The sequence below is a fragment of the Haematobia irritans genome, chromosome 5 (assembly GCF_050003625.1).
Source record: "Haematobia irritans isolate KBUSLIRL chromosome 5, ASM5000362v1, whole genome shotgun sequence".
In the NCBI taxonomy this organism is placed as follows: domain Eukaryota; kingdom Metazoa; phylum Arthropoda; class Insecta; order Diptera; family Muscidae; genus Haematobia; species Haematobia irritans.
In genome coordinates, this window is record NC_134401.1 from 132,455,086 (window position 1) to 132,477,994 (window position 22,909).

The 22,909-nt window shown below is 26.9% G+C and overlaps 1 protein-coding gene across 1 annotated transcript in view; it reads right to left on the bottom strand.

The window, feature by feature from the left end:
- Positions 1–22,909, bottom strand: part of Gdap2 (ganglioside induced differentiation associated protein 2) — a 266,573-nt gene that overhangs the window by 110,281 nt on the left and 133,383 nt on the right. Inside the window, exons 2-3 of the mRNA XM_075312430.1 lie at positions 9,587–9,650; positions 9,127–9,278 (exon numbers count right to left, since the gene is read on the bottom strand). Of these exons, the coding sequence (XP_075168545.1) occupies positions 9,127–9,278; positions 9,587–9,643 (209 nt within the window). The 5' untranslated portion in view covers positions 9,644–9,650. The remainder of the gene's footprint in view (positions 1–9,126; positions 9,279–9,586; positions 9,651–22,909) is intronic.

A 22,909-nucleotide genomic window follows, 5' to 3' on the forward strand; every position in this document is an offset into this window, starting at 1 on the left:
TTTTGAGAAAATTTCCTATAGAAGAGATATTTTGACAAAATTTCCTATAAAAAATAAATTTAACAAACTTTCCCATAGATAAGAAATTTTTACAAAATCTACTATAAGTAAGAAATTTTGACTAAATTTCCTATAAAACAGAAATTTTGACTAAATTTCTTATAAAACAGAAATTTTGACAAAATTTCCAATAGATAAGAAATTTTGACTAAATTTTCTATAGAAAAGAAATTTAGTAAAATTTCCTATGAAGAAGAAATTTTGACAAAATTTCCTGCAGAAGAGATATTTTGACAAAATTTTCTTTAGTAAAGAAATTTTCTTTAAATTTCTCATAGATAAGAAAATTTTCCATAATTTCCTACGAAGAAGAAATATTGACTAAATTGCGTATAGATAAGAAATTTTAACCAAATTTCCAATAGATAAGAAATTTTGACAAAATTTACTATAAGTAAGAAATTTTGACAAAATTTCCTTTAGTAAAGAAATTTTTTTTAAATTTCCTATGGATTTTTACCAAATTTCGTATAGGAGAGAAATTGTGACAAATTTCCCTTAAATAAGAAACTTGCCAAAATTTTCTATAGATAAGTCATGTTCCAACATTTCCTATAGATAAGAAATTTTGACTTAATTTCCTATAGATAAGAAATGTCGACAAAATTGACTATAGAAATGAAATTTTTATCAAATTTCTCATAAAAAAGAAATGTTGACAAAATTTCTTACAAAAAAGAAGTTTTGAAAAATTTAATATAGATAAGACATTTTTGGCAAAATTTCCGATAAGGAATTTTTGACAAAATTTCCGAAAAGACATTTTTGACAAAATTTCCAATTTTAGACAAAATTTCTCATAGATGAATAATTTTGACAAAATTTCCGATAGGTAAAAATTTTTTGATAAAATTTCCGATAGGTAAAAACTATTTTTCTATGAAGAAGAAATTTTGACCAAATTTCGTATAAAAGAGAAATTTTCACAAAATTCCCTATAAATAAGAAACTTGCCAAAATCTTCTATAGATAAAAAATTTTGCAAAATTTTCAATAGATAAGAAATTTTGACTAAATTTCTTATAGCAAAGAAATTCTGACTAAATTTCCTATTGATAAGAAATTTTAACATAATTTCCTTGAGCAAAGAAATTTTGTAAAAATTTCCCATAGGTAAGAAATTTTGTCATAATTTCCTATGAAGCAGACATTTTCACAAAATTTCGTATAGGAGAGAAATTTTGACAAAATTCCTATAAACAAGAAATTTTAACAAAATTATCCATTGATAAGAAATGTTGACAAAGTCTACTAAGAAATCTAAGTAAGAAATTTTGACCAAGTTTGCTCTAAAAAAATTGACTAAATTTCCTCTGGATAAAAATTTTTCACAAAATTATCCTATAGAAAAGAAATTTTGTTAAAATTTGCTATGAAGAAGAAATTTTGACCAAATTTCGTATAGTAGAGAAATTTTGACAAAATTTCCTATAGAAGATATATTTTAACAAAATTTCCTTTAGTAAAGAAATTTTCTTAAAATTTCCTACAGATGAGAAATTTTGTAGGTAAAAAATTTTTGACAAAATTTCCGATAGGTAAAGACTATTTTTCTATGAAGAAGAAATTTTGACCAAATTTCGTATAAAAGAAAAATTTTTACAAAATTCCCTATAAAAAAGAAACTTGCCAAAATCTTCAATAGATAAAAAATTTTGCAAAATTTTCTATAGATAAGGAATTTTGACTAAATTTCCTATAGCAAAGAAATTCTGACTAAATTTCCTATTGATAAGAAATTTTAACAAAATTTCCTTGAGCAAAGAAATTTTGTAAAAATTTCCCATAGGTAAGAAATTTTGTCATAATTTCCTATGAAACAGACATTTTCACAAAGTTTCGTACAGGAGAGAAATTTTGACAAAAATTCCTATAAACAAGAAATTTTAACAAAATTATCCATTGATAAGAAATTTTGACAAAGTATACTAAGAAATCTAAGTAAGAAATTTTACGAAGTTTTCTCTAAAAAAAACTGACTAAATTTCCTATAGATAAAAATTTTTCTCAAAAAATTTTCTATAGAAAAGAATTTTAGTTAAAATTTGCTATAAAGAAGAAATTTTGACCAAATTTCGTATAGTAGAGAAATTTTGACAAAATTTCCTATAGAAGAGATATTTTAACAAAATTTTCTTTAGTATAGAAATTTTGACAAAGTCTACTACGAAATCTAAGTAAGAAATTTTACCAAGTTTTCTCTAAAAAAATTGACTAAATTTCCTATAGATAAAAATTTTTCACAAATGTTTTCTTTAGAAAAGAAATTTTGTTAAAATTCGCTATGAAGAAGAAATTTTGACCAAATTTTTAGTAGAGAAATTTTGACAAAATTTCCTATAGAAGAGATATTTTAACAAAATTTCCTTTAGTAAAGAAATTTTCTTAAAATTTCCTACAGATAAGAAATTTTGTAATAGTTTTCTATGAAGGAGAAATTTTGACAAACACTCCTATGGGAGAGAAATTTTGACCAATTTTCGTTTAGAAGATAAATTTTGACAAAAATTCCAATAGATAAGAAATTGTGAAAAAATTTCTTTAGTAAAGAAATTTTGTTAAAATTTCTTATAGGTTAGAAATTTTGCAATAATTTCCTACGAAGAAATTTTGACAAAATTCCCTGTAAGATATTTTGACTAAATTGCGTATAGATAAGAAATTTTGACAAAAATTCCTTTAGTAAAAAATTTTTTTTTTAAATTTCCTATGAAGAAGAAATTTTGACCAAATTTCGTATAGAAGAAAATAAAATAGAAATTTCCTATAAAACAGAAATTTTGGCAAAATTTCCAATAGATAAGAAATTTTGACTAAATTTCCTATAGATAAAAAAATTTTGACAAAATTTGCTATAGAAAAACAATTTTTGTTAAAATTTCCTATGAAGAAGAAATTTTGACAAAATTTACTGTAGAAGAGATATTTTGACAAAGTGTTCTATAGTAAAGAAATTTTGTTTACATTTCTCACAGATAAGAAATCTTTCCATAATTTCCTATGAAAAAGAAATTTTGACAAAATTTCCTATAATAAAGAAAATTTGACAAAATTTCCAATAGATAAGAAATTTTGACAAAATTTACTATAAGTAAGAAATTTTGACAAAATTGCCTTTAGTAAAGATTTTTTTTTTTAATTTCCTATGAATTTTGACCAAATTTCGTATAGGAGAGACATTTTGGCAAAATTCCCTTAAATAAGAAATCTATAGATAAGAAATTTTCCCACATTTTTGAAAAAAATTTGCCTTTATTTCCTATAAATAAGAAATGTCGACAAAATTGACTATAGAAATGAAATTTTTTTAAAATTTCCCATAAAAAAGAAATGTTGACAAAATTTCTTATAAAAAAGAAGTTTTGAAAAATTTAATATAGATAAGACATTTTTGACAAATTTTCCGAAAAGACATTTTTGACAATATTTACAATTTTAGACAAAATTTCTCGTAGATGAATAATTTTGACAAAATTTCCGATAGGTAAAAAATTTTTGACAAAATTTCCGATAGGTAAAGACCATTTTTCTATGAAGAAGAAATTTTGACCAAATTTCGTATAAAAGAAAAATTTTTACAAAATTCCCTATAAATAAGAAACTTGCCAAAATCTTCAATAGATAAAAAATTTTGCAAAATTTTCTATAGATAAGGAATTTTGACTAAATTTCCTATAGCAAAGAAATTCTGACTAAATTTCCTATTGATAAGAAATTTTAACAAAATTTCCTTGAGCAAAGAAATTTTGTAAAAATTTCCCATAGGTAAGAAATTTTGTCATAATTTCCTATGAAACATTTTCACAAAGTTTCGTACAGGAGAGAAATTTTGACAAAAATTCCTATAAACAAGAAATTTTAACAAAATTATCCATTGATAAGAAATTTTGACAAAGTATACTAAGAAATCTAAGTAAGAAATTTTACGAAGTTTTCTCTAAAAAAAACTGACTAAATTTCCTATAGATAAAAATTTTTCTGAAAAAAAATTTCTATAGCAAAGAATTTTAGTTAAAATTTGCTATAAAGAAGAAATTTTGACCAAATTTCGTATAGTAGAGAAATTTTGACAAAATTTCCTATAGAAGAGATATTTTAACAAAATTTCCTTTAGTATAGAAATTTTGACAAAGTCTACTACGAAATCTAAGTAAGAAATTTTACCAAGTTTTCTCTAAAAAAATTGACTAAATTTCCTATAGATAAAAATTTTCCACAAAATTTTTCTTTAGAAAAGAAATTTTGTTAAAATTTGCTATGAAGAAGAAATTTTGACCAAATTTTTAGTAGAGAAATTTTGACAAAATTTCCTATAGAAGAGATATTTTAACAAAATTTCCTTTAGTAAATAAATTTTCTTAAAATTTCCTACAGATAAAAAATTTTGTAATAATTTTCTATGAAGGAGAAATTTTGACAAAATCTTCTATGGAAGAGAAATGTTGACCAATTTTCGTTTAGAAGAGAAAATTTGACAAAAATTCCAATAGATAAGAAATTGTGAAACAATTTCTTTAGTAAAGAAACTTTGTTAAAGTTTCTTATAGATAAGAAATTTTGCAATAATTTCCTACGAAGAAATTTTGACAAAATTTCCTATAAGAAATTTTGACTAAATTGCGTATAGGTAAGAAATTTTGACCAAATTTCCTATAAAAAAAATTGACAAAATTTTCTTAAGTAAAGAAATATTTTGTAAAATTTCCTATGAAGAAGAAATTTTGACAAAATTTCCTATGAAGAAGAAAATTTGACAAAATTTCGTATAGAAGAGAAATTTTGAAAAAATTCCCTTAAATAAGAAACTCGCCAAAATGTTCTATAGATAAGAAATTATCCAACATTTCCAATAGATAAGAAATTTTTAAAAAATTTTGCCTTAATTTCCTACGAAGAAATTTTGACAATATTTCCTATAAGAAATTTTGACTAAATTGCGTATAAATAAGAAATTTTAACCAAATTTACTACAAAAACGAAATTTTGACCAAATTTCCTACAAAAACGAAATTTTGACAAAATTTCCTATGAAGAAGAAATTTTGACCAAATTTCGTATAGAAGAGAAATTTTGAAAAAATTCCCTTAAATAAGAAACTCGCCAAAATGTTCTATAGATAAGAAATTTTCCAACATTTCCTATAGATAAGAAAAAAATTAAAAAAATTTTGCCATAATTTCCTATAGATAAGAAATGTTGACAAAATTGCCTATAGAAATGAAATTTTTGTCAAATTTCCTATAAAAAAGAAGTTTTGACAAAATTTCCGATAAGAAATTTTTGACAAAATTTCCTATAAGAAATTTTTGACAAAATTTCCAATTTTAAGCTGAGTACTATGTTCAGTTTTCAAGCTGAAAACCAGCTTATTTTCACTAAATTTCCTATAGATAAAAATTTTTCACAAATGTTTTCTTTAGAAAAGAAATTTTGTTAAAATTCGCTATGAAGAAGAAATTTTGACCAAATTTTTAGTAGAGAAATTTTGACAAAATTTCCTATAGAAGAGATATTTTAACAAAATTTCCTTTAGTAAAGAAATTTTCTTAAAATTTCCTACAGATAAGAAATTTTGTAATAGTTTTCTATGAAGGAGAAATTTTGACAAACACTCCTATGGGAGAGAAATTTTGACCAATTTTCGTTTAGAAGATAAATTTTGACAAAAATTCCAATAGATAAGAAATTGTGAAAAAATTTCTTTAGTAAAGAAATTTTGTTAAAATTTCTTATAGGTTAGAAATTTTGCAATAATTTCCTACGAAGAAATTTTGACAAAATTCCCTGTAAGATATTTTGACTAAATTGCGTATAGATAAGAAATTTTGACAAAAATTCCTTTAGTAAAAAATTTTTTTTTTTTAAATTTCCTATGAAGAAGAAATTTTGACCAAATTTCGTATAGAAGAAAATAAAATAGAAATTTCCTATAAAACAGAAATTTTGGCAAAATTTCCAATAGATAAGAAATTTTGACTAAATTTCCTATAGATAAAAAAATTTTGACAAAATTTGCTATAGAAAAACAATTTTTGTTAAAATTTCCTATGAAGAAGAAATTTTGACAAAATTTACTGTAGAAGAGATATTTTGACAAAGTGTTCTATAGTAAAGAAATTTTGTTTACATTTCTCACAGATAAGAAATCTTTCCATAATTTCCTATGAAAAAGAAATTTTGACAAAATTTCCTATAATAAAGAAAATTTGACAAAATTTCCAATAGATAAGAAATTTTGACAAAATTTACTATAAGTAAGAAATTTTGACAAAATTGCCTTTAGTAAAGATTTTTTTTTTAATTTCCTATGAATTTTGACCAAATTTCGTATAGGAGAGACATTTTGGCAAAATTCCCTTAAATAAGAAATCTATAGATAAGAAATTTTCCCACATTTTTGAAAAAAATTTGCCTTTATTTCCTATAAATAAGAAATGTCGACAAAATTGACTATAGAAATGAAATTTTTTTAAAATTTCCCATAAAAAAGAAATGTTGACAAAATTTCTTATAAAAAAGAAGTTTTGAAAAATTTAATATAGATAAGACATTTTTGACAAATTTTCCGAAAAGACATTTTTGACAATATTTACAATTTTAGACAAAATTTCTCGTAGATGAATAATTTTGACAAAATTTCCGATAGGTAAAAAATTTTTGACAAAATTTCCGATAGGTAAAGACCATTTTTCTATGAAGAAGAAATTTTGACCAAATTTCGTATAAAAGAAAAATTTTTACAAAATTCCCTATAAATAAGAAACTTGCCAAAATCTTCAATAGATAAAAAATTTTGCAAAATTTTCTATAGATAAGGAATTTTGACTAAATTTCCTATAGCAAAGAAATTCTGACTAAATTTCCTATTGATAAGAAATTTTAACAAAATTTCCTTGAGCAAAGAAATTTTGTAAAAATTTCCCATAGGTAAGAAATTTTGTCATAATTTCCTATGAAACATTTTCACAAAGTTTCGTACAGGAGAGAAATTTTGACAAAAATTCCTATAAACAAGAAATTTTAACAAAATTATCCATTGATAAGAAATTTTGACAAAGTATACTAAGAAATCTAAGTAAGAAATTTTACGAAGTTTTCTCTAAAAAAAACTGACTAAATTTCCTATAGATAAAAATTTTTCTGAAAAAAAATTTCTATAGCAAAGAATTTTAGTTAAAATTTGCTATAAAGAAGAAATTTTGACCAAATTTCGTATAGTAGAGAAATTTTGACAAAATTTCCTATAGAAGAGATATTTTAACAAAATTTCCTTTAGTATAGAAATTTTGACAAAGTCTACTACGAAATCTAAGTAAGAAATTTTACCAAGTTTTCTCTAAAAAAATTGACTAAATTTCCTATAGATAAAAATTTTCCACAAAATTTTTCTTTAGAAAAGAAATTTTGTTAAAATTTGCTATGAAGAAGAAATTTTGACCAAATTTTTAGTAGAGAAATTTTGACAAAATTTCCTATAGAAGAGATATTTTAACAAAATTTCCTTTAGTAAATAAATTTTCTTAAAATTTCCTACAGATAAAAAATTTTGTAATAATTTTCTATGAAGGAGAAATTTTGACAAAATCTTCTATGGAAGAGAAATGTTGACCAATTTTCGTTTAGAAGAGAAAATTTGACAAAAATTCCAATAGATAAGAAATTGTGAAACAATTTCTTTAGTAAAGAAACTTTGTTAAAGTTTCTTATAGATAAGAAATTTTGCAATAATTTCCTACGAAGAAATTTTGACAAAATTTCCTATAAGAAATTTTGACTAAATTGCGTATAGGTAAGAAATTTTGACCAAATTTCCTATAAAAAAAATTGACAAAATTTTCTTAAGTAAAGAAATATTTTGTAAAATTTCCTATGAAGAAGAAATTTTGACAAAATTTCCTATGAAGAAGAAAATTTGACAAAATTTCGTATAGAAGAGAAATTTTGAAAAAATTCCCTTAAATAAGAAACTCGCCAAAATGTTCTATAGATAAGAAATTATCCAACATTTCCAATAGATAAGAAATTTTTAAAAAATTTTGCCTTAATTTCCTACGAAGAAATTTTGACAATATTTCCTATAAGAAATTTTGACTAAATTGCGTATAAATAAGAAATTTTAACCAAATTTACTACAAAAACGAAATTTTGACCAAATTTCCTACAAAAACGAAATTTTGACAAAATTTCCTATGAAGAAGAAATTTTGACCAAATTTCGTATAGAAGAGAAATTTTGAAAAAATTCCCTTAAATAAGAAACTCGCCAAAATGTTCTATAGATAAGAAATTTTCCAACATTTCCTATAGATAAGAAAAAAATTAAAAAAATTTTGCCATAATTTCCTATAGATAAGAAATGTTGACAAAATTGCCTATAGAAATGAAATTTTTGTCAAATTTCCTATAAAAAAGAAGTTTTGACAAAATTTCCGATAAGAAATTTTTGACAAAATTTCCTATAAGAAATTTTTGACAAAATTTCCAATTTTAAGCTGAGTACTATGTTCAGTTTTCAAGCTGAAAACCAGCTTATTTTCACGGTTACTTTTTTTTATTAATTAATTTAGAAATATAAAATTATATGCAACCAATTCCTTGGATCTTTTCCATCCATTATTTGAAAATACTTGATCAAAATATAATCGTCTTCATAAATATATTTGTACTTTTAATTTAGTGTTTTGGTGAAAACCCCGAACATAGTACTCACCTTTAGACAAAATTTCTTGTAAATCAATAATTTTGACAACATTTGACAAAACTTTGCATCGATGAAAAATTTGTGATAAAATTTTCGATAGATAAGAAGTTTTAGACAAAATTTCCAATAGTTAAGAAATTTTAGACAAAATTTCCAATGGATAAGAAATTTTAGACATTTCCTATCGATGAAAATTTTTTACAAAATTTCCTATAGAGATTTTGACAAAATTATGTTTTTAATTTTTTTTTGCTGTTACGTCTTTTTGCATTTGATCTGCCAGTTTGGTCCGCGGACATATAATCGATACTTAGCATTTCAATTAATAACGAAAAATTAGGACATGAACAAACTGATTGAACTTACCAGAGGATAAAACGATTATTGACATCACGGGATATGGGAAAGGGACTGCAATTGTGACGTGGACCTCCTATTGTGGAATAATCAGTTATTGGCAGTCTTGTATCTGTTTTGGCTGAACCACCCCAGGTGGGTAGAGTTTCTGGTTTAATTAACTGTAGATAGTGGATGGGTCGTCAAACATCGCAGAGTAAAATAGATAGTCAAAAGAATTGCAGAAAAAAAGAAAACAATGAATGAAAGATAAAACATGAATGGAAATATATAAACATTAGAGTGGGACGAAGGATAAATTGTTATAAGCAATTTTTCATATTCTATTGCTTATAAAATCTCGCCTTAATAAAATCCTCCTTCGGCCCACTCTATTACATTTACACTATAAAATTAAATATCAAGCACTGGGCAAATTGTCCCCACTACTCGATGATTAACTTTTACAGCATTCGAAAATAAAACTTACACAAAACGTCGAACCCAGCGGTTTGAAATCTTCATTTGAATTTGAATCCAGTCGCATGATGAAACTGCAAAGAGATAAAACAAAAGAAGAATCTAAAATTAATTGGAATTCCAATGACAGTTTTTGTTACAGAATTTGTTTGGAAATTGGATTTCAAATAAAGTCCGCTATTTGGTTTTATTTCAATGCATTCGTTGTGCTTATCATGTTAGTCCTTTAACCATTATCTAACATGGTATACTAATCGAATTGGTTTGGGGTTTTGCATTTTTGTGGGTGGAAGTCCTGTCAAAAGTTTTTGCAAATTCATTTACATGGGAAATTTATAGGAGCTCAGTAAACTTTAAATGTGCCAAGTTTTAATTGTGAAATTATATTCTGATTATTCGTGGAATGTATAACAATTGCAAAAGGATTTATGGTAATTGACAAACAAAAGTGGGTAATTTGTTTTATTTTTAGTACAATTTATGAAAATTTTAGGGTTTTTATTTCTACAAAATATATTGCATACTTCTGGGGGAATATATTTTCCACATGTCGGTTAAGAACTTAACTGCTGAAATTTTTTCAGTTAAAGTTAAGCGGAAAGAAAATATTGACAGATTATTCTCTGTTAACTGGCAGTTAAAGCCTAACGGAGCTACATAAAAATGGCCGTAAGAAAAAATTGACAATCGAATTTTCACGTAATTTAGCTAAGTTATTTAGGCTACGTTTCTTACATGCAATAAATACAAAATTTTAATAAAGTTATATTTTTGATAGTTTTGTAAAAAAAACTATTTTCCAGAGAATTGTTTGTACCACGTATGTAAACAATATATAGAGACCGGTCTACATTTGGCGCACCTCTTTTTTCTTGAAGTACCTCTAGATTGTTGACAAATCGGATAAAAACTAGGATTTCTAAAAGTCCAAGACCCCAATTCGGGGTGGTCTGTTTATTAGGAGGGGCTATATGAAAACCTGGACGGATATAGCTCATCTTCGAACTAGACTTGCCTACAAACAAATAACGAATCTATGTCAAATTTCAGCACGATAGCTTTACTAATTTTCTTATCTATTGTAAATTCTCTCAAAACTTATTTATGAAAACTGGTTTTCCAATTTTTTTTTTTCTGAAGTACATTTTGCCAAAATTTATGATAAATATTTTTAAAAATTTTTATCTATAGAAAATTTCGTCAAAATGTTTTATCTATAGGAAATTTAGTCAAAATTTCTTACCTATAGGAAATTTGGTCAAATTTACGGGAAATTTGGACAAAATTTTTTTATACCCTTCACCACTACTGTGGTACAGGGTATAATAAGTTTGTGCATTTGTATGTAACGCCAAGAAATAGTGGTCATAGACCCATCTTTTAGTATACCGATCGGCTTAGAATTAAATTCTGAGTCGATTTAGCGATGTCCGTCTGTCTGTCTGTCTGCCTGTCTGTCTGTCCGTCCGTCTGTCTGTACATGTAATATTGTGCACAAAGTACAGCTCGCAATTTAAGTCCGATCGTCCTCAAATTTGGCATAGGGTCGTTTCTTGGGACAGAGACAATCGCTATTGGTTTTGGAAAAATCGGTTCAGATTTAGATATAGCTGCCATATATATTTATTCCCGATTTGGTCATAGTTAGCGTGTTTATCAACCGATTTTCTTGAAATACCGTACATCCAAATATTTTATGAATCTCGAAAATCTTGCAAAATATCAGCCAAATCGGTTTTGATTTAGATATAGCTCCCATATATATCTTTCGTCCGATTTAGACTCACATGACCACCGAGGCCAAAGTTTACTACCGATCTTCGTGAAATTTCGCACAGAGGGTAGAATTGACATTCCATCAATGCTTGGTAAATTTGATTGAAATCGGTTCAAATTTAGATATAGCTCCCATATATATCTTTCGTCTGATTTGAACTTATATGGCCACAAAAGCCAGAGTTTTGCCGTGATTTGCTTCAAATTTTGCACAAGGGGTACGTTTAATAGTATCGTTAAGTTTGTCAAATTTTGTTAAAATCGGTTCAGATTTAGATATAGCTCACATATATATCTTTCGCCCGATTTGGACTTATATGGTCTCAAAAGCCAGAGTTTTGCCCTGACTTACTTAAAATTTTGCACAAGCGGTACTTTTAACGATACTATTGTATGTGCCAAATATCGATTCAGATTTAGATATAGCTCCCCTATATATCTTTCGTCAGATTGGACCTTATATGGCCTCAAAATCCAGGGTTTTGCCGTGATTTGCTTCAAATTTCGCACAAGGAGTACGTTTATTAGTATCGGTAATTGTGCCAAATTTGGTTGAAATCGGTTCAGATTTAGATATGGCTCCCATATATATCTTCCGTCCGATTTGCACTCATAAGACCAGGGGGGCCAAAGTTATACTCCCATTTATGTGAAATTTCGCATATATAACAGAATTATTATTCTAACTGTACATGTCAAATTTAGTCAAAATCGGTTCAGATTATATATAGCTCCCATATATACGTACACCAGAGTTGGGTAAACTGTTACACATTTTAGACCCATTTTCAATGAAAGTTTCCTCCAATTAACTGGATAGCGTTAGCCGATTTAAATTTTAATTCTAGAGATTTTGTAAAAGTAAAAAAATTGTCTCCTTTATATAGCTTCCAGCAAATGTGAAGTAGTTGAGATGGTAACACAAATTTTGGCCTACATAGGGGTGAAGGGTATAATATAGTCGGCCCCACCCGACTTTGGAATTTAAAAAAAATTCTCATCTATGGAAAATTTCGTTACAATTTTATATCTATAGGAAATTTTGTAAAAATGTCTTATCTATAGGAAATTTGACCAAAATCTTCTGAAAATAGCGCCATTACTGAATGCCAGACTTACGCACAGAGTTAAATTCTCTTAGAATTTCTTCCTGATCAATTTCAGGATGATAACTTTAATCTATTTCCTATCTTTTGGAAATTGTCTCAAAATTTATTATTTGTAGAAAAGTTTTTCCAAATTTTTTATCTGAATGCTATTTCGCCAAAATGTATAATTTATGATAATTTTATTTCTAAAATTCTTATACATGGAAAATTTCCCCAAAAATGTTTATATATAAAAAATTTTCTTAAATTTATGGGAAATTTGCTCAACATTTTCTAAAAATACAACCGTTACTGACTTCGGTATCGCGCTTACAACAGACAGACAGACGTAATTATATTGTCTTAGAATTTGTCCCTGATCAATTTCAAGACGATAACTTTACTGAATTTCCTATCTATTGGAAATTCTCTCCAAATTTCTTATTTAAGGATTTTTTTCTTTCTTATCTATAGGAAATTTGACCAAAATCTTCTGAAAATACAGCCATTACTGAATGCCAGACTTACGGACATAGTTAAATTGTCTTAGAATTTCTTCCTGATCAATTTCAGGATGATAGCCTTACTCTATTTCCTATTTTTTGAAAATTGTCCCAAAATTTGTTATTTGTGGAAAAGTTTTTCCAAATTTTTTATCTGAATGCTATTTCGCCAAAATTTATAGCAATTACCACAGACAGACGGATATTGTTATATTGTCTTAGAATTTGTCCCTGATCAATTTCAGGACAATTTCTTATCTATAGCATATTCTCTCAAACTTTATTATTTATGGAAAATATTTTTTTCCAAATATTTTGTCAGTAGGAAATTTAGCTAAAATTTCTTATTTATGATAGATATTCCAAAAATTTTTTCTATGAAAATTTCGCCAAAATTTTTTTATCTATAGGAAATTTTGTCAAATTTATGGGAAATTTGCTTAACATTTTCTAAAAATACAGCCATTACTGAATTGCTGTATCACGATTACAACAGACAGACAGATGGACACAGTAATATCGTGTTAGAATTTCTCCCTGATGAATTTCAGGACGATAGCTTTACTGAATTTCTTATCTATGGTAAATTTTTTCCAAATTTTTTATCTGAAGGAAATTTTGCCAAAATTTCTTATATATGATAAATTTTTTCAAAAATTCTTATCTATGAAAAATTTATTTTTTAACATTTTTTATCTATAAGAAATTTTGCCAAAATTTGTTATCTGTGGGAAATTTTGTAAAATTTATGGGAAATTTCATCATTTTCTTCCTGATCAATTTCAGGATGATAGATATACTCAATTTCCTATCTTTTGGAAATTCTCTCAAAATTTGTTATTTGTGAAAAGTTTTTCCAATTTTTTTATCTGAATGCTATTTCGCCAAAAATTTATTATTTATAATAAAATGTTTCAAAAATTCTTATATATGCAAAATTTGCCAAAATTTTTTATCTATAGGAAATTTCGCCAAAATTTTTCAAAATACAGCCAGTACTGAATGCTGTATAGCGATTTTGTTTTCCCAATTTTTTATCTGCAAGAAATTTTGCCTAAATTTCTTATATATGATAAATTTTTTCAAAAATTCTTATCCATGACAATTTTTTTAACATTTTTTATTTATAAGAAATTTTGCCAAAATTTCTTATCTGTAGGAAATTTTGCCAAAATTTCTTATCTGTAGGAAATTTTGCCAAAATTTCTTATCTGTACGAAATTTTGTAAAATTTATGGGAATTTGGTCAAAATCTTTTCAAAATACAGCCACTAGAGACGGACACAATTATATCGCCTTAGAATTTCTCCTTGACCAATGTCAGGACCATAGATTTACTGAATTTCTTGTCGATTGGAAATTATATCAAATTTAAATTTTTAGCCAAATTTTTTATCTATAGGAAATGTTGTCAAATTTAGGGGAAATTTGACCACCATCTTCTCAAAAATGCAGCCATTACTGAATGCTGTATTGCGATTACAACAGAGGGATACAGTTATATCGTCTTAGAACTTTTCCCTGATCAAGAATATATAGACCTTATATAGTATGAAATCGATATTTCGATGTGTTACAAACGGAATGGCAAAGTTATTATACCCCAATCAGCATTCTATGGTGGTAGGTATATATATATATATATATATATATATATATATATATATATATATATATATATATATATATATATATATATATATATATATATATATATATATATATATATATATATATATATATATATATATATATATATATATATATATATATATATATATATATAATACCTCTCCAAGTTTTAAAGAGTAAAGTAAGCATTTGTTTAGTTGCATTCAGGCAAATCTGAAATCGGAAGATTGAAAAAATAACCTAGAGATAACACTTGATGCGTTGGCCTCCCAAAATTATAAACAAATTAATAACACAATTTAAATGAAATTATTTCATTCCAATACTCTTTTAGATATTCGCCTAAAAATATGCAACATTTTCTTGGTTTTCATATACTATCTTATTTTCAGTAGCTAAATATCAGTTTTATCTTTCTAATCGTTTTCCAAAAATATTTCCAAATATATGGTTTTAAAATTAATTAAAAGAAAGAAATAAGAAATAACGTGCCCAAACGCCCCAAAACGATTAAAGCACGCCTTGTGTTTTCTTTATGAAAAGCCTATTGCACTCTTAACCCATTACATGCCAAGACTATTTAAAATAAAAAATTATATATTTACACTTAACTTCAGTTAAAAAACATTAAAAAAAAAATAAAAACAAAAAACGTAAATACATAAAAACATAAAAAAACAAAAAGAAACGATTCCTAATTTCATTTATAAACAAAGTTATGCGAGATGAAATGTTGCCACTTCTCTGTACTCAAGTGAGTACAATGGCAGGGAATGGGTTAAACAAAGAATTCACAATATCTCAGCATGTGGGTGACCTTTGCTTTGCTTGTTTTTTTTTTTTTTTGAAGAAATATCCTCTTTGAAGTCCATTTCAGGCGTTTTTCCATAACAACGAATCTGCATGAGACTTGCCCTGAAACCTCATATAGTGCATTCTGGTTTTTATGTTATGGTTCGATGCTGATTGAAATTCCAATGCAAGCATATTTTACAAAAAAAAGAGGAAAATAAAATATAATAAACCTCGTTTAAAAGCATTTTCTGTGCTTGGTTTCTGTGTTTTTTTTTTTGCTTTCCTTCATATAGGTGGTATAGACTGTAATTAAGTGAAAGATTCCCACAACTTTGTGACTATTTTAAGCCTGGTTAACAACCATGTGTTTTGTTTTCATGCCATGTTGGCTTTTGGCCACCTACGGAAAACTTCGGTGCATCGTTAATGTTTTCGGCCAGCCAACCGTGAAAATTAAAAAAAAAACACACACACATGGTAAACATGGAGAGCAAAAAATTGCATGTTCACATTTAAAAGGGCGGATATACAATATGCTTAAAAACACCAGATATATGTTTGGTAAAAAGACTATGTACAAAGGGTTGACTGTTTTAACCTGTACAGCAAAATTTTGTAAAGATTACTTTTTCGCCGTTTTTTTTTTTCATTAAATATTGGTGCTTGTCTTGCGAGCCACTCAAAGAATAATTGGAAATTTTCTTCGTTTAATAAAATGTATTAAATGAAAATAAATTAAATATATATTTAAAACCAATTAAATATAAATGAATAAAATTCTTACGTAAATTAAATACATTATTAAAATAATTACGTAAACTAAATTAATGTGACACTTCCTGTTATTATATATTAACAAAGGTGGAATAAATGAAGGCCTAATAAATTAAAATTCACTTTTATTATATTTACCAGAAATTTTGAATATAAATATTTATTTTATTTATTTTTATTATTTTATTTATTTTATTTTTATTTTTAAAAACGTAGATTTGCCCTTTTAAGTTTAACAAAAATTATACCCATAGTTTGTCATAAAGAATATTAAAAAAAAAAATTGTATACCTCAATCCTGTGGTGGGCGTAATAAAAAAACCAGATATCCATCCAGCAATGCGGTTTAATTTTAATGACATGCTAAAAGTCCATATCAATATATAATTTTAAATTAATAATAATTATACGCAACAGGGGGTTAAAATTATTGTTACTAATACGTCATATGCGTTTCAAGTACATTTTAGATAAGATGGAGTAAAATAATGTGGATAACAGGAGAAGAAGAGCCTAAGTGATAGATAACCTTGGGCCCAATGATAAAAATGAGTTATACATAAACTTCAATGGACGAATTTTGTTTATATTATTCAACATAGTTCCCTTCAAGAACGATACAACGATTATAACGACCTTCCAATTTTTTGATACCATTTTGGTAGTACTCCTTCGGTTTTGCCTCAAAATAGGCCTCAGTTTCGGCGATCACCTCTTCATTGCAGCCAATTTTTTTCCCTGCGAGCATCCTTTTGAAGTCTGAGAACAAGAAAAAGTCGCTGGGGGCCAGATCTGGAGAATACGGTGGGTGAGGAACCAGTTCGAAGCCCAATTCATGAATTTTTGCCATCGTTCTCAATGACTTGTGGCACGGTGCGTTGTCTTGGTGGAACAACACTTTTTTCTTCTTCATATGGGGCCGTTTTGCCGCGATTTCGACCTTCAAATGCTCCAATAACGCCATATAATAGTCACTGTTGATGGTTTCTCCCTTCTCAAGATAATCGATAAAAATTATCCCATGCGCATCCCAAAAAACTGAGGCCATTACTTTGCCAGCGGACTTTTGAGTCTTTCCACGTTTCGGAGACGGTTCACCGGTCGCTGTCCACTCAGCCGACTGTCGATTGGACTCGGGAGTGTAGTGATGGAGCCACGTTTCATCTATTGTCACATATCGACGGAAAAACTCGGGTGTATTACGTGTTAACAGCTGCAAACACCGCTAAGAATCATCAACACGTTGTTGTTTTTGGTCAAATGTGAGCTCGCGCGGCACCCATTTTGCACAGAGCTTCCGCATATCGAAATATTGATGAATGATATGACCAACACGTTCCTTTGATATCTTTGAGGCCTCTGCTATCTCGATCAACTTCATTTTACGGTCATTCAAAATCATTTTGTGGATTTTTTTGATGTTTTCGTCGATAACCACCTTTTTCGGGCGTCCACTGCGTTCACCGTCCTCCGTGCTCATTTCACCACGCTTGAATTTTGCATACCAATCAATTATTGTTGATTTCCCTGGGGCAGAGTCCGGAAACTCATTATCCAGTTGTTGCTTCCACCGTATGTTTTCCCTTCAGAAAACAGTATTTTATCAAAACACGAAATTCCTTTTTTTTTCATTTTTTTTTCACAATAACAAAATTTGCTTCACAAAAGACGCTCTATCTCACAAACTAATACTTACAGACGTCAAATTTTGACACGAATCATTTGAAGGTTGGTACTATATAAAAATAATATGCATTTAATACTAGCGACGCCATCTATGTGTCAGACCGGGGGCTTATCAGCCAACCTGTTATATTAATAGAAAAAAAAATTATTTCTATAGAAAATTCTGTCCAAATTTTAGTACTATAGAAAATTTTGTCAAATTTTTATTTCTTATGAAATTTTGTCAAAATTTTGTTTCCATTAAAATGTTTTGAAAATTTTGTAATAGTTTTATTTCTATAAAAAATTTGGTTAGAATTTTATTTCTCTAGAAAATTTTGTCAAAGTTTTATTTCTATAGAAAATTTTCGCAAATTTTATTTCTATAGAAAATTTTGTAAAATATGTTATTTCTATAAAAAAAAATTGTAAAAAAAATTTATTTAAATAGAAAATTTTGTCAAAATTTTATTTCTATAGAAAGTTTTTTTTTCAAAATTTTATTTTCATAGAAAGTTTTTTTCAAAATTTTATTTCTATAGAAAATTTTGTCGAGATTTTATTTCTACAGAAAATTTTCTCAAAATTCTATTTCTTTAGAAAATTTTCTCAAAAATTTTCTTTCTATACAAAATTTTGTCAACATTTTACTTCTATAAAAAATTTTGTCAACATTTTATTTTAATTGAAAATTTTGTCAAATTTTTATTTCTATAAAAAATTTTGTAAAAAAATTTATTTCTATAAAAAATTTTGTAAAAAATTTTATTTCTATAAAAGATTTTATTTCTGTAAAAAAATTGTAAAAAATTGTATTTCAATAGAAAATTTTGTCAAAATTTTATTTCTATAGAATGTTTTGTCGAGATTTTATTTCTATAGAAAATTTTCTCAAAATTCTATTTTTTTAGAAAATTTTCTCAATTTGTTTTCTATAAAAAATTTTGACAACATTTTACTTCTATAAAGTTTTTTTCAAAATTTTATTTCTTAGAAAATTTTGTCAAAATTTTATTTTAGTAGAAAATTTTGTTAAATTTTTATTTCTATAAAAAATTTTGTAAAAAATTTTACTTCAATAGAAAATTTTGTCAAAATTTTATTTCTATAGGAAGGTTTTCAAAATTGTATTTCTTAGAAAATTTTGTCAAAATTTTATTTCCATAGAAAATTTTATCAAATTTTTATTTCTATAGAAAATTTTGTCAAAAATTTATTTCTATAAAAAAATTTGTCAAAAATTTATTTCTATAAAAAATTTTGTCAAAATTTTATTTCCATAGAAAATTTTGTGAAAATGTTATATCTTTAGAAAATTTTGTCAAAATGTAATTTCTATAGAAAGTTTTTTTTTTCAAAACTTTTTGTTAGAATTCTACCAACTGTGGCAACCGTGATTACAGGCCCCAATTAATTTTACTAATAAAACATAGAGGATGGATTTCAGCATACTTCATACTTGTACTATGTAATCTGTGTATAGCCTACTACTAACGTATGTTATTTGAAATCTTTCATATCAATGACCTCATTCCAGAGTACGCTAAGTCGACTTAACATTTCTTGATGGAGTACGTTGTTTTTTATTCGGATTGATGTGAATTGCATCCTGACAAAAGTTCGAATTTATTGGACACTTCTACCAAAAGTTATGGTTAGTATTGTACGTAGCCTGTGACTAAAGTTTTAAAAATTTCCAATCCAAAAAGGGGAAAAAAGCTTTGTTCGCTCTAAAGTGGTCTAAGTCATTTTTAGCCATGTTCTGTTATCAATATTTTTAATTCGTTCATACTAAAAAAAAAAACTACAATAAATATGATTTTAAGACCGAAAAAAGTGAATTTATATCTTATACGGTTTTTAGAAATTCAAAAAAAAAAATTGAACTTGTTTCCTGTAAAATTCACTTTTTAGACTTAGCGTACTTTGGAATGGAGACATCGATATGTGATGTTTTTTTTATACGAAAGGAAGGTAGAAATGCCAAAAAATCTTCTATATTATGTGTAGAGGTTTAATACATTACTTTATATTATATTAAAATTTGTATTAATATTGTTCATACGCATTGGAGATCGCTATTAATATTATTAATACAACCTAGAGGCCCATTTAATATTACTAATACAATATAGAGGATTCCAGCGTATTACATACAAACCACAAAAACGTGTTTAAATTTGGCCACATGATGCATCAGTACGGTTAAGTCAAATTGGATTAAAAGTACAAGTAAAATTCAAATTATGAACTACAATATTATCTAGCTTAAAGTCCCAGATATATATTCGTTTTAATACAAACAGTATGGCTAAATTTGTAGACCAATATTTTGCATTGAATTGAATAGCTTGCTTGTGAATATATTAAAATTTTTATTAATAATGCTCATACGCATTAGAGATCGCTATTAATATTACTAATACAACATAGCGGCTTCCAGCATTCTTCACACCGTTTATGCAATCTTACATATGTGAGATATTCTTTTGTGTATTGAACTTTAATAAATGACTTTAAAAATATTCTTTTCGATAACAAACAAAATATCTGGTCCTACTGTACAGGACTTTCACTTTGTAACTTTATATATTATACAATAACATCCGGAGGTATAGGCCATAAATGTGTATGTGCCATAGCAAATTGTAAAACCAAATTATTTAACTCCCATCCAGAGGGGAATGCAATAAAAATAAATAACCGCAACAGTGTGGTTGCATATTAATGGAGTGCTTAAAGTGCATATAAATATTGGATATATATTTATATTAATCATACGCAATATGAATGGCAATGAATTGGGTGTGCTTACAACTTCTGAGATATTAAATAATGTAGAATATATCACATGAAGACTTGGCGATTTTTAAAAATTAATTTACCTTAAAAAAAATTCTCAAACCTTCAAAAGTGACCACGATTTTTTGATTATTTATTTTATATAACAATACTTGCATTGAATAATTTATTACACTTTTATTCCATGACAAAGAACCACATATCCGAGAAATAAGATTGTAATTTTATGGATATTGTATTTGATGTTATTCATACGCAACAGTCTCCCTATTAATGTTACTAATACGCAACATTAAAAATTGTAGTAATAATGCTCATACGCATTAGAGGGCCCAATTAATATTACTGATACAACATAGAGGACTCCAGCGTATTTCATTTAACCCCAATTGTGTTAATAGCACTAATAAATTTTAAATTATGAACTACAATATGATCTAGCCCGAGACATATATTCGGTTTAATTTGCATTGCTTGTGAATATATTTATATTTTTAATAACGATACTCATACGTATTAGAGGTCCCTAGTAATATTGTGGCTTCTAGCATACTTCATACTACCGCCCGTTACTATGTTACACCGTTTTTGGAATCTTACATATGTATGTGAGATACTAAGGTTGTAAATTTATGGATATTGCATCTAATGTTGATGTTACTCATACGCAACAGATTCCCAATTAATGTTACTAATACGCAACATAGATTTGAAAACAAAAAAAACGATTTTTGAAACTTTATTTTTGCAAAATTATTAAATATATTCCACATATTATAATCCATACGACAAAGATAGTTTAAAATTTAACAAATATTTTCCCCAAGTTGCCTTCAAACCAGCATCCTTTTCCTGTCATCTGCATTCCACTATAAAATCCCTTCTTTCATAAAATAAATTAAAATAGCTTGTATGTAGATAGTTGACCAAAAACATAATTTTTTGGAACTCTAAAGTGTCGACATTCGACAACATATCTCTTGACTAAACATCACATATGCAAACTACATCAAAATGGTCTCATGTGAAAACATTGCATTTTTATGTAAATTCAATTTTAATTCATGCCATCGTACTTTTTTTTGCCATATTAAGTCATTAAAACTTTTCCCGGTTAATTTGCATACTCATGTTGCTGCGGAGGTGTGTTCATAAACATCGTTATTGTTGAATTTCTCCTCTTGAGTGATGAAATGGGATTGATGGTAGATTTGTCAGTTGAGAATCCTTATGAGCCCGCTAGTTGATGTTATATTACTTTTGTTTGTTATGCGATCCAATTAAAATCGGTTTGTTAAGTGGCAATTTCTACGCAGTACGTGGATCTGTGGTACGTATGAGTAATGGCTCTTGAATAAATATCATTCATACGCGCTACTGCATACAACCGTATTAATATTATTAATACGCCATATGAGCTATAGCATTTGAATTATTATCATTCATACGTCATATGAACCATACGTCCATTGGACCATTCTGGAATTGTGCCATATGAATAAGATTTTGGATTTTTATGGGCTTTTGGATTTTTGTCGTACAAGTATAATAAACTTCATTTATATGCCACTAGTTCCATCGGCGATATAGGATCTAGTCTTTCTTATTTGAATCGCTTAACTTCCTGTGTTGAATCGCATCGCTTCCTGTGTTGAGCTATCCCTAGATAAAAGTCTTTCAATCTATATGTTTTTGGATTAACATTAATTGTAGTTATTTTTATCATGAAATTAGGTACGGAGATGATTTTGTTAGTACAAGCAACCCAAAAAAATTGGGGCAAATCGAGAAATAGCATCCTTATCTACTTCGTTCTTCATACGTGCTAGAGGTTAGAGTTCTCTTTGTGCTAGAGGTTAGGAGTTTTCATCCCTATTCGGCCGCTCGATTATGGTCTGTGCAACGAAAATTACGTACTTGGTTTTTTTCGTGTGATGGTGGACCATTTACTTGACGAAGATAATAAAGATAACCGGATATTGCCCGTTCTTTAAACCAATAAAAATACCGATTGAGTAGTCCGATAAGTCTACAAAAAACTCACGCTTCCGTTTCCCCTTGAGATAAAAAATTCAGCAAATGGTAAAATGATCTTATATCAGGCAGCAAGGTTAATAGGAATCGAATAGATTGCTTGTGAATATATTACAATTTTTATTAATAATGCTCATACGCAATAGAGGTCACAATTAATATTACAAATACAACATAGCGGCTTCCAACATGAATATATTAAAATTTTTATTAATAATGCTCATACACAATAGAGGTCACTATTAATAGTACAAATACAACATA